The sequence below is a fragment of the Porcisia hertigi genome, chromosome 26, assembly GCF_017918235.1.
Source record: "Porcisia hertigi strain C119 chromosome 26, whole genome shotgun sequence".
NCBI lineage: Eukaryota > Euglenozoa > Kinetoplastea > Trypanosomatida > Trypanosomatidae > Porcisia > Porcisia hertigi.
In genome coordinates, this window is record NC_090585.1 from 873,259 (window position 1) to 886,321 (window position 13,063).

Below are 13,063 nucleotides of genomic sequence, written 5' to 3' on the forward strand. Positions count from 1 at the left end.
TTCTCCTCCTCCTCCACACACACACGACGTGACATGACATGATCGCCTATTTACTTGCCACTCCACCACTGACCTTTTTATGTGCAATTTTTGCATCTCAACATCAAGCGCACGGGGATGGGTACTCCTCAAACCGTTAAAACAAAGCGCATAGTCCACATGATTTGTCATGAGCAGCAGTAGCGGCAGAAGAAAAAAAAACTGTTCATATTTACCGTAGGCCATCATCCCGCCCTGCCCTACTTCCCTTTGTCTATTGCTCCTATATTTTGCTTTCTTGGGAAGAAGAGACGCAAGTGGTAGAGTACCTCATCCTAACGTGTGCTGTGCTCTTCCTCTTCCCCTCGCTCCCCCCATCTTTAGTTTGTGTGTGTGTCTGTCTGTGTGTGTATCTTTGGGCCTGCAAGTGGCTGCAGATCTACCATTATTGGGGGGCCCCCCCTCCTCCTCCTCCTCCTCTTTGTAGGCGGCGTACTGCACATGAGGCTTGCAACCCCCTCCCCTCCCCTCCCCCTTCCCCCTCCCCCACCTTCTCTCTCTCTGTTTGTCTTCCTGAATAAGTTTTATATAGCCCACATATCTACGTATATATACAACTATTACATAGGGATACACACAAAGAGAGACTGTGGGTGACATGGCGAAGTGGACAGCGTCTTCGAAGGGCCAAGACCGTACATTGGTTCACCTCTATGATGGCGTGGAGAGCACTAGGGACAGCAACATCCTTGAAGAGAGTATCAAGCGTGTGGGTACAGAAAGGTATCTGTCTACACCAGCCCGCAGAAGTGTCATCTCTGCAGGAGGTTTGATCCATGGTGAAGCAGCGGTGCCAATCGGCTCCATGAGCAATCCCCATGGTCAGCCCAACAAGAGCCGTTCCTTGAGAAGCCGGCATCAAATATCGGGTGTCCGCCAGCCGGTGCGGGTGGTGGTGCCGCCTTCCCAGAGCTTCGGAGCCTTGAATGGCTTCACAGACTCGGTGCGGGAGGTCAGCTTCGGTGACAGTGTCGACGGCTTTCCACTCTACGTGGATGAGGACGGCGTCATGAAAATCTCTGGGCACCGTCAACACGACCCATTTGTCTTTGGATACGATGCTGTTGAGGAGAATGATTTCTCCGTGAGAGGCGGTCGACGTGGCGGCCCGGCTCGCAGAAATACGTACCGCACCAACCACAATGTCGACAGCGAATCGTTCTCCAATGGCACTTTGACGTCTGACAGGTACACCAGCTCTTTGTCCTCGCACGAGGAGTACTACCACCCATCCAAGCAGCACCGTAGTCAACTGTATGGCTATGGGCATCCGTACGGCATTGAAGCTGATCTGGCGGCCGGGTACGAGCACCAGCAGCCGGCTGGGCTGCAGTACCGTGGTGGTTCGGGCATTGTGGCAGCGTACGACGACGATGGCGCACCGGTGCCCATCGACGCGGCGCTTCTGAGACACCACTACGTCGCGTCACGGCGTCGGCGCCTCGTCGGGGTTGGCTCCAACGTGCACGCAAGGTCACGTGCAAAGCGCCCCGGGGCCAGGCGAAAGAGGGGCAAGCCTACACAAGGAGGCGGCTCTGGCAGTGGCGGACGGCTTGGGCTAAGGAGCACCCTCTCAACAGCCAGCCCCCACACATCCAGCGGACGCCGCGGAGACTCTAGAGAGGTGCGCGGCCCTGGGGGGTTGCCAAGCCGTCTGTCCGGCAGTGACTCCTTCCTGCTCGGCTCAAAGACGTTTCTGAACACCCTTGGCGGAGCGAGTGCTGCTGCTGCTGCGGCGGCGGCGGCGAGCGCGAGCGCTGCTGCGGCTTCCGGCATTCCCAGCGGTTTCAGCGCAATTCTTTCTGCCAGTACACTGGTCAACGTCGGACCCTCCAGTTTGAAGAAAGCCGCGCGGGCACGCGAGTACTTCCTCGCGCGCGAGGGGGAGGTGAAGAGGCGTTATGCGGCGCTTCGTCGCAGGGATGCAAGGTCCGCAAGCACTGGCGTGGCGACCAAGGGTGACAGTGACGCACAGAAGCCGGCAGTGTCAGGCACTTCGCACGCAGAAGCTTATTCTCGCGCAGGCGACGGCGCTGGCTTCGCCGCAAGTAATAGCGATGCGCTCACCTCGCACTTGACTCGCTTCTCCCGGCCGTCTAGTCTGCTGCGGGTGTCTCTGGAAACCTGTGATCGGATCATGGGTTTGAACGCAGGGAAAGCGGGCGCGGGGACGGGATTTGCACTGGCGACAGCACGCTCTGCTCGTTCCCCCGCCAAGGGCACTCCCCATCAACTACACGCAGTGGCGACGGCGGAAGAAGCCGTGTATGTGCGGGAAGGCCCAGCCTCTGCCGTTGCTGCAGAAGCGACCCCTAGCCATGGAAATGGGGTCGCGGGCACCAACGGTGCACCCGGCACGATGCGTGACACAAAATCTGCACCTGTGAAGGCGATCCATTTTGAGCAAGGCATGGTGACGCTGCACGATCTGTACACGGGCCTCCCCATCGCCTCGGCGTACGTGCCGGTGACAAAGTCGGTGGGGCCGGCCGCAGCCGTGCATACGTGCGCTGCTGGAATCCAGTTCTTTCGAGACCCGACAGCGCCTCGGTCGTCTGCGATACAGCTCCTGACACAAGCCTCGTCGGCTTTGCCAGGGAGCACCTCCCAACTCTTGCCCACCGCCTACATGCTCGGTGATATTGATGCTCCGTTTGCTCCTAACCACGCCGCCACCTCCCCCGTCCCCGAGGAAACCCCATTATATGCATGCCTGCCAGAGCGGCTCACGCAACCCACGACCCACGCAGCAAGCTTCGCATCTGCGGCACACTGTAGGCCTTCATTCCCCCAGCCCCCGGCCATCTCCCCCACATGGAACGCTACCTCTCAACTCCGTCCCATCCAGTGTCCCTGCTGTGACACTGTTGACGAGGTGACGTTTGATTCGCGCACTCCGCGTTCACGGGGGATGGGCGGGCCTCTCTCTGCCGTGTCACCAATAGTGCGCGGCCTGCGAGGTCGCGACGCCGTGGTGTCAGCGGAAAAAGAAGTCACAGTGGTGACGGACCTCTCGCCAATGGTACGCCACACGCGCACCAATACGGCTGCCTTTGACATGGTGTATCCTGGCCTTGCCGCGTGTGACAGGCACGCTGCCGCCGACACGTTGCCCACGGCCGCAAGCAGCGGAGGCGGTTGCAGAATGTCGCTCAATTTTGGCGACAGCACACGTCCCCAGAGTGGACTACAAAGCGGTCTGACCCCTGGAATCGAAAGCCACATCACGACCGCGGCTCCTGCAGCGGAGGTAGACATTGGGGGCGGCGCTGACTCTTTCTCGTGGCGTGGGCGCTACGGTGTATTGGAGTCTGGCTCGGGGAGCCGAGGGTTCCAAGCCGGAGTCGAGGTCGCGGCTCCACTGAAGAGGGATGAGGCGGCGTGCGGTTGGTACGGTGTATGGCCCCCCGTCTTCCACGGACCTGGTGCTCCTGGTAAGCACACCATTAGGCTTTCTACACCTGGAGTATCGAGCAGCCTCTTCACCGCCACGCCGTCCTCGCCGTCGCAGCAGCTCCATGTGCCGCTGCCGGTTTCATCTTACTCCCCCTCTCTCGCGTCCTACCCGGCGTCACACCATCTTCAACATAACATACGCTATAATGCGTGGACTGCGGAGGGGGTGTCGGCGACCTCGAATACTTCATGCGTGGTACACGTGTTTACTGTCTCGAGAGAGATGCTGCGTAGCGTCTACGAATACGTCGCGTACATGTGCGTAGCGAAGCGCCATGCAGAACTCCAGCAGCGGCGCAGAACACACGAAAAGCGTCTCAGGAAGGAGTTGGCCGCCAGTGGGCTAACGAGCGCTCCCCAGCGGTGCCTGCGCTGCCCCCATTGCAGTATAGTTGGGCAGGTGGTGCGGTATGCACCCTTGAAACGCGACAGTCCGACGGTGGAGTCAAGCGCGCTATTTGAAACCCAGGCACAGTCGCCGCATCTACCGCACGGTGAGAGACATCACCGTCACCGTTACCCCGACCACTCCCGTACGTCTCGTACTTCCTCGCTCATGTCGAACACCGCTACCGCTACCACTACGACACCGCCACCTGTGGAAGATCCACCACAACGGTTGCGCACCCTACTTCTACAGCAGCGCCAGCAGAGCTCACATTTGGGAATGGAATGCGTTCCTACTCGAGGCAGTGGTGGCCACGCAGCAGCCACCCTGACGTTGCGCAGAAAGGAGAAAACCCGGCTCGCAAGCTCGTGGCCCCAAGACGATCTGCGCACTGTGGGTCTCGCCACCGACAGAGGCCCAAAGTCGTTTTCTTCTTTTCGGTTGTGTGACAGGGTAGCCGTGCCTCCACTTGCGCAGACCTCGTCCTCCTCTCTCGGTGTTGCGGTGGAAGACATCTGTGACAAGACGCCCGAGCGTCAAAGCTCGGTGCGCGCTTTGCTAGTTAACGAGGTGGACACTGTCCCAGTGGCTCCGCCGGTGTCTGCATTGCCGCACTCATCAGCCTCCGCACCGGCTTTAAGGGCGTCGCGCCGACCGATGGCGGCCACTGGCGGCAGCGCATCCGGATCGTTCAGCGCACTACCGCCGTTGGCTCAGTCCGTTCTCCCATCGCAGCTGCAGACCGGCCACTCATCGTCTGGTTTCCACCAGCTGAGCACGAGCGGGGCGGCGCTGGCGCAGTTATCCCCTACGTCGCTGTCGCAGCAGCAACCACTTCTTACGAGCACCACCGCCAGTGTGGCATCGCTGTCACTTGCCAGGCTGCACCCCCCCTCACGTGTCTCTAGCACGCAATGGACGGCGCTGGCGGCAACAAACAACAGTAGCGGCAGTCGCGCAGAGACACTTCTGGATTCTTCTGTAGTGAGTGGCGACCTGTCACAGTCTTTTCGCCTGCGCTCACCATTGCGCGATCTAAGCGTGGGTGTAGCGGACCGTTACACCGCGCCTTCCAGCAACGACTTGCGTGCATCACGGCAGCAGCAGCCGGCCACCACCGCTTTGGCACGCGGCGCAGACGACACGCGGCTGACCAACGAGGCAGTCGCAGCTGTGTCGACACTCGAAAATGTGGAGGAATGCGGCGGAGCTACGGGTGAGGATGCCGCTGAGCGAGGGCTCTCTTCACGGGTAGAACTTGTGGACAGCACCAGCCCCCGCTACAGCCTCTACGTTGGTGACATGAGCAGTGATGTCGACGACAGGCGAAGCGATCACGCCGCCTTGGTGCCACCCCATGCCTCCAGCTATCCAGAGCAGCCCATTCGGATGGCCACCGGCGCACACGACCTGAGAGTAACGTGCAGCACATCTGCAGCGCAATTCACGCAGGTATCGTCTACGGACTCTCCATTCTTGAAGGATGCGCCTACCGCTGCGCCAAATGGGGCGACAACCCCCACGAACGCTTTCATGGCGGCTCTAAAGGCGAACATGAAGGCCACGCGCGGCGGCTTGAGGGGTAACCCCAACGCTAGAAGTGTGAGCGGGGCCACCACTCTTCTCGGCACGATGGCAAAGTCGGCACCGACGCCGCTGAGCGTTCGGGAAAGCGCGAACGATGAGGATGATGTAGTGGTGAGGAAGCGCTTGCGTGACACGGACGCCCAGGTAGCGGCGCAAGATGGCGGTGATGGCGTATGGTATGTGTGCCACAGTTGCCACCACGATGTGATCCCTAAGCGTTCGTTGCTGACGTCAGCCGGCGGCAATCCTTCATCCTGCCGCCCTTCACAGAATACCCCCCCTCAAGCACCGGCAAGGAGCATCCCCGACACCAGCAGTGACACCAGCAGCGACGTCGGCGAGGCCTACCTGGATGACGATGAGGCCGATGATAATTTGAGCGCTGACGCTGGTGTAATGGCGTTTGAGGACCTCCTCCAGGATGACGCTCTGGTGCATGCGCTGCACACCTCTTTATGCGAGTCGCTCATGATGCCATCGACGCGAGAGCCACCACCACTCTTTCCCACGTCGCCGCCAGACACCACTCAGAAAAGGTTTGCAACGACGTCATCCGTACGGACGAATATGACTGACCCCTTGCCGTTGGCCTCCTTGGTGGAACCTCCACACCCAACCGATGTCCCTTCGCAGTTATCACCGGTGTCTATATCGATGGAGGCAGCGGAGGCTCCAGCTAAGGCGCCCAGAAACCCCACGTCACCTATGAAAGCCCCGTCGTCGTCGTCGTCGTCGTCTGCGGTGCCGCATCCTAAAGGTCCTGCGGTGAGGAGAAGTGGCGGCGTGGTCGGTTCAGAGGGCATTGGTGGCGGCAACATTGGCGACAACCAAGACGGAATCACTGAGCAGCAGCGTGAGATCCTCACGTCACCTCTGTCCAACTCTGCAGCACCAGCGTCGCTATCCACGCTGTCGACCCCGGTGTCTCCTCAAAGGTTGTCAGAGGCACTGGGCAGTGATGCCGTCATGGGTGCAGATGGGGCAGGAAACGGTTCCTCGGCCGCCCTTTCACGGATACGCCTCTCGCTCCCGTGTTGTGGGTTGACGGTGAGTGTGCTACCGCACGAGGAGTCTCTATTGCCCACTGCAATGCCATCGGGATCGGCTGGCGGCAGCGAGCGGCGAGGGCTAACAGGGAGACCATTGACTCGCACAGGTAATGCAAGCCACAAACACGTCGTCGGTGTGCGCTCGCAACGGCAACGTTCTAGCACATCTGGGTGGCGTCCCCGACCACCGATCCCGCGCATGCGCGAAGACGCGGCGACGCGCGGGTTAACGCCGTCCGCGATGCTTACGAGCAGCGCTGCTTCCTCTCACCGCCATGACAAGCGTGACGACAAAAAAGAGTCACAGAGGAGGCCGCACAACATGCGCGAGACATCAAGGTGCCCGCGTCGGCGCCACAACATTGTGGACACGGCTGCGGAAAGGCCGAGCGTCTCCGTAGCGAGTTCTCTCGATGAACAAGTGTCCCCCAATGCGGCGGCGACAGCGACGACGATGGCGCCCATCATCAAGGGCACGTTCAGCAGCGAGAAACACCGCATCCAAGTGAACCCACGCACACCGCTGGATGCCGTGAGCAAAAAACGGATCATCGAGCGAATCTTTCACCAAAATTGGCTCAGCAGCAGCGACGGCCGCACCACCAACACCACCACCAGCGTTCCTGCTGAAGCAGCGGTGACTACAGCAGCAGCCTCTCGCACCGGCGACGGGGAGTGTGGCTCATCTCTCTCTGACAAACGCAACGGCGAGGGCCCGGCGTCTTCGGCGGCAGCGGCGCCTGCTGACCACCAGGGGCTGACTAGTGTGGTGGAAAGGCCCAGTGGCGGTGCAGCTAAAGCCGACGCACCAGTCAGCGCGCTGGGGTCTGGTATGCACGTGAGGCGCCACCGCCGCCGCCGCCATGTCCTTTCTTACACGCAAGAGCAAGCCCAGCACAATGCCGATCTGCTATCGCCGCCCAGCCGCGTGCCCACGCCACTTGGGGTCGACCTAGGCGTCTATCGAGACTCAAGCCTTGTGCTCGAGATCGATCTCGCATACCCGCGGCTACCGCGCGGCAACGTGCGGGAGCTTCTTGCGGAGTGGAAGGACACCTGCCAGCCGCACCCCGCGTTGGTGGAGGCCGTTATCCGCAACATCATCTACTCCGTTCTCGTTCAGTTGTTGGATCTACACGCCACTGGCCGTGCGCATGGGAGTGTCAAGTCGACGAATGCGTTTCCGCTGTGGCACGCCATGGAGAGCACGCGAGAGTCGGGGCTCGTGATGCCACCGCCCGCACGCCGGCGTGCAAAGTCCCGAGCCCCGAGTATTGGGGCACGTAAAGAAAGTGCGACGAGGCTCGGGCGCGGGCAGCAGGCAGAGGCAAAAACGCCAAATGTGGATGACAATGGGCGGCGGCCAAGTAACTGTGACATTGAGGGCAAGGACGCTGGTGAGGCGGCGAGCACGCCGGCTGCACCACTGTCTGTGCAAAGCCAAGCCGGACGTACGCCACAGGAGTATGCCTCCAAAGGACTTGCCTCTAGAACACTGGCTGCTGCGGCTGTCGAGACAGGTGCCACCTCGTCTCCAAAACCTCGCCTGGACTCTGAAAGTCAACCGCGGCGAGCTCGGCACGCGGGGGCAGGGCATCTTCGACCCCACCAACAAATGCGACCGAGACATCACCAAGCACGAAGACTAAACATGGCGATTCGCGAAACGGGTGGAGTTGCTGGTGTACCGAATAAGACGAATGGCCCTGCCTCAGCAACGCTGTGTGAGATGACGTCTCTAGCTACTCCTATAGACGCTCTGTCTAACGGGCTCGCGACCGCCATGGGTGCCAACCCGTGTCGTAGTGACAGCCTCAGTGCTGGTAGCGGTGCGGGCACCAAACTGCACACGACTGTCAGCCAATCACAACCGTCTACTACGCCGTCGTCGCCTTCTGCCGTCTTGTCGACGGCATCCGCGCCGCATCCAGGGTTGCAATCAAGAGGCGGTGCCTCGGCAGACTCCTGGCGTCCAGGCGCCACCCCGCTCTTCTCTGTGGACAACATCAGCACCTCGACGGCGTTCTCGCCTCTGGTGAGTATGACCTCGAGTAATACACGTCTGTGCGGTGGCGGCAGTGCCGCAGCGCGGCTGAGACGCGGCAGCCTTGCCACCGGCGACGGCGGCGACGACGACGCGGATGATCCCAACGGTGACGACGTGGTCGAGGATGACAGGATGCTTGTACCACTAGTCGCTGAGGTGCTGACACCACCATGTGCTGTGCTGCGTGGCACAACGACAACGAAGGCCGCCGCTGCTGCTGCTGCTGGGGTCGGCACTACTGGTTCCCAGACAGAGTTCCAGAACAGCCTGGGTGCGACGCCGTGTTATTCCTCCCCCGCAGCTCCTCCGCGGCACCGCAGCGAAGGTCACAGTCCCCTTCAAAGTTGCCGGAGAAGTGGTTCGTGGTCTGCGGCGCTGGAAGACCCTCACGCGTGGCTCGCGTCCGCGGTGCCGCGACGCTTTGTGCGTGGGGTGGAGATGGGGCCTCCGGCAGCGGTGTGGTGTCCCTCACCCCTCTTGAACAAATTTGGGGTCAAGGGCGGAAAGCCGTACGGCATCCATCACGCGGAGCCGTCAGCGGACACCGGTGTGGCTTCGGAGCGCACATCCGGTGCCGCGGCAGAATTAGTACTAACCCGAGGCCCGACTGGGGCTGTGCCGCATCCGCAGCTCGGCGATGCTGGCAAGGAGGCTGCGAGCGCTCATGCGACCGCATCCGCTAACCGGGCGAGGCGTCGGAGAAGTTCCACAGACCCTTCCACGGGTTCGCCGGCTGCGCTGCATGGCGTCAACGACAGCGCTGGCCAGGACGCGCCGGATCCGCTTCAGTGGTCGCGTCAGGTACTCCTGGTCGATAACATCGCCTCCGTTGTCGCGACCGCATTGCGTACGGCCATGACCTGCGTGCTTTTGCAGCGTCAATCGAACCCACACCGTTCACATCTGTCGTTTTCTGCGGCATTTCTTAATTCGGCGCCAAAGGCAAAAGTGTCGCGCTCAGGCAAAGTCCGTCGCGTACCAGACGCTGTTGCGGTTACTGACACCAGGTCCGCTCAAGCACGCAGCCTTCGCCCTGCCGACTCTACGAGGTCCGCTGCGCGGGCATCGTATGGGTACGTACCCGATGTGGTGCACAGCCCCCCGCCTCTGCCACCGACCCTTTTTGCGATCGAAGACTCCGAATACGTCCCGGCGCCCGAGTTGATTCGCCTCTCTGCCGATGAAGCACGCTCTCTACGGCGACTGTGGTACCGGCGGTGTGGTGATGCAGCATCGGCGGCGGCGGCGGCGGCGGTTGGGGTGAAGAACGAGCGAGAATCGGGGGAATGTTTTGGGATGTTGCACAGTTCCACGATGTCCCCCGTTGATGCAGAGACGGAGGATGGGGCGCGGTTGCGCAAGATTTTGGCTTGGGCAGAAGCGACCGAGTCTCCAGCGACTACGTTGCGCAACATCCTCGACCCCTCTCCGTCTGTCAGCGCAGCCGTCGATGTTTGGCAGCTGGGCATGATGGCGCTGGAGCTTGCGGATGGCCCATCGCTGACGACGCGCGAACCCGTTCCGGCTTTGCGTGTCTATCCATGGTCTTCTTACTTCCACTCGTTTGTGTCACTGTGCCTGCAGCGCGCGCCGGAGAAGCGTGGCACAGTAGCAGAGTTACTCCAGCACCCCTGGTTTAGTGTGGCCCTGTTGCCGCAGGCCTCCTCAACTTTGCTGCCAACGACTATCCAGACCAGCGGCGCTGGCTGGGGTACCGTCGACGAGCCCGTTGAGGCTACTAAGTTTGCGGCAAGTCGTCAGGGTGGCATGGTGGAAGGAACTGCACCAATGCGCTCTACGTCGCTCGCAGCGTGTGCGCCAGGCGTCATGGGCGTCGAGTGCTTGACCCCGGAGGAAAAGGCTGAGTGGGAGGGCTATGACTACACGTTGCTCTATGCATCTCGTGCACAGTTGAACCACCCGCTGGCGACAGCCACCGCAGCAGCCTCTGCCGCGGTAGCCGACGTTGAAGAGCACCACCATCAGGGCGACAATCCCAGCGTGCGAGGAGAGGGTTTGCCAACGCATAAAGCACTAGAAGACACATCATCATCGCCAGAGGCTGCCACGGTGGTGCACGATAGTCACACAACGGACACCACGAACGTCATGAGCATACCTGGAGCATCGTCGACTTTGGGGAGGCAGGTTAAGCGTAGCATCGACACGCTACTGTCGCAGACCGCTGCCGCAGCCACGGTGTCGGCGCATTCCTCTGCGCTAACTCTTCCCAGCGGTGGTGGCCGCACCGCCGTCGCGCTACCACCAACTGCTGCCTCCGTCATCACCCCTTCTAAGGCCTCTGCTGACGGTGAGATGATGTCGGCAATGTGCACAGTCGATCTCGCTCAGAGCTTTGCAGAGCTCATCGCGCAACAGTGGGTGCTGCAACAGCAGCAGCGTGTCTCTTCTTTGGTCACAGGGGCTGGCACCTACAGTGGCGTTGCGAAAGGGCGACATGCCATGTCACTGTTGACACACAACTACTTCACTCCCGCATCCGCGGCGGCACCTCTAGACGGTGTCAACCAGCTCTATCTTCCCGCTATACCCACTCGGTCCACTACCAGCACTGGTGAGGCGACAGCGGCCTACAGCGTACTACCACCACATTTGGCGCAGCCGTCAACTGTGCAAGGTGCCATGTCACGGAGGCGACAGCAGCAGCAGCAGCAACCGGTGCTGCTGTTCTCTCAGACCAACCATGGAGAGAGGCTTGTGCCAATGTGGAGAGGTCACGGCACGACTCTCGGTAACCACGTCACGCGTGTGGATCCAGTGGCAGTGATCCCTGTCACGTCATCGAGCGGCTCTCCGTCGCCGTTGCTGTTGACACCGCGGGATTTTTTCGGAGGAGGAGGAGGAGGAGTTGTGAGGGTGCTGCCCAACCCTTCTCAGCTAATGTATGCCCCGCCGCGTGTGGCATCGGCTGACCTGATGGTGGCGGCAGCGAATGATTTGGTTCCTCGTTGGACAGCGAGGGTGAGGGGGCAGTGGGACGGCATGGAAGGCATGCCATCTCAGCCCCCCTCGCAGCAGACACCGTCTTCCACAGCGCACAACGCCTGCTCTCCGTGCTCTCAGCTGAACGCGCGCGGTGAAGGCGGTTGTTCGGCGAAATACGGGGACCGCAGTGGCCTCGGGAACGACGGCAACGTGGGCGGCGCTAGTAGCGGAAGTGAGTGGCATTATGATGACAGCACGCCACAGCGCGGTCGCCGGGAGCAAGTGGTGTCTGGCAGCTCCTCGGGACGAAGCAGTACCTCCAGTATGACACAGAGCGACAGCGACAGCGACAGCTTTGCCCTCTCACCTCCCGCCGACGATACAACTGACCGCGGTGTCGCCAAGGCCGGTGCAGCGAGGCGGCGAGGTGGTGGTAATGGGAACATCATGTTCTCTGATCCCACCACAGGCTTCGGCGGCGCCGTGGTCCTCAAGGAGGGCGTGTACTCCGCTTCGTCCTCCACAGCCGTACCGGCGCCTCTCGCGCGGGGCAGTGAGAGGCGCTGTCGTTGGCGCGAACGAATTCACAGCGGCGCTGGCGGAGACGGTGTTGATGACCACAATGCGACACCGCCACCGTTTTCTTCTTCGCCTCCTACGCGGCGTTTACTGAATGGCACCATCGCCACGGCTTTGGCACGCCTGTCAAGAATGGCGTACCTGCCATCCGACTCGGAGGATCACTGGGGTGGGACCAGCAGCAGCAGCAGCAATGATGGCAGTACCAGCTTCAGCGACGAATCAGACTCTGCCACCGGGTCTCCAGTGTGTGGGGTCCCAGCGTATCCGTCAGCGGCGCACGGGTCTTATGACATGGCGCCTGGTCAGCAAAACTGCCCCGAGGGTGGTGATGCTATCGGCTGCAAGGAGCCACGCGAGGACGAGGAGATGCAGTCCATCGGCGCTGAAGTGCTCTGCGACGAGCTGCTGCGCTGCACATCGGCGATACAGCGAAGCTGTCCGGCAGCAGTGAGTTTTTGGTGTGTCCGTATGCTGCAACAGGCGATGCGGCACCCCCGCACCACTGCAAGTGCGGCCCGCATCCTGCAGCAAATTGAGGGCATTCTGCCAGCCGAGCGGAAAAAAAATGCTGGCTGGCTTAAGCAACCGGACTCCTCGCTCTCACTTGAACCGCTCTCGACCGTCTCGGATGCCTTGGGTGCAGGCGGTGCGCAATGCGGCCAGGGAGCAGCAGTCAAAGCAAGCGACGGCAGCTTCTCTCCGGCAGCGGTGGGTCTCACAAATGGGTCGTACCCTGCATCTGGTGCCTTCCTGCTTCCAGCGGAACTGGACGCGAGCCCCAGCAGCTTCCAAAACTACGAGGTAGCGAAGTGGATCTACGCGTTGCATCAGGCGCTCCCACGATGCACGTAGCTCGTTGGGGGGGGGGGAGACGCGTGGTCGTATGGAGACGTCAGTGCGCCTCCGCTCCCCCCTCCTCCCTGTCTTGTATCTTTTCTTTTTCCAGCCTTTTTCAAATCATGTCGGTTT

At 61.1% G+C, this 13,063-nt stretch overlaps 1 protein-coding gene across 1 annotated transcript; it reads left to right on the forward strand.

The window, feature by feature from the left end:
• Positions 1 to 844: 844 nt before the first annotated feature.
• JKF63_04263 (uncharacterized protein) lies at positions 845 to 12,946 on the forward strand (the record flags this gene model as incomplete). The annotated part of the gene is made up of 1 exon (XM_067900255.1): positions 845 to 12,946. One exon carries the CDS (start codon positions 845 to 847, stop codon positions 12,944 to 12,946), a length of 12,102 nt encoding a protein of 4,033 aa, XP_067756439.1.
• Between the last annotated feature and the right edge of the window lie 117 nt (positions 12,947 to 13,063).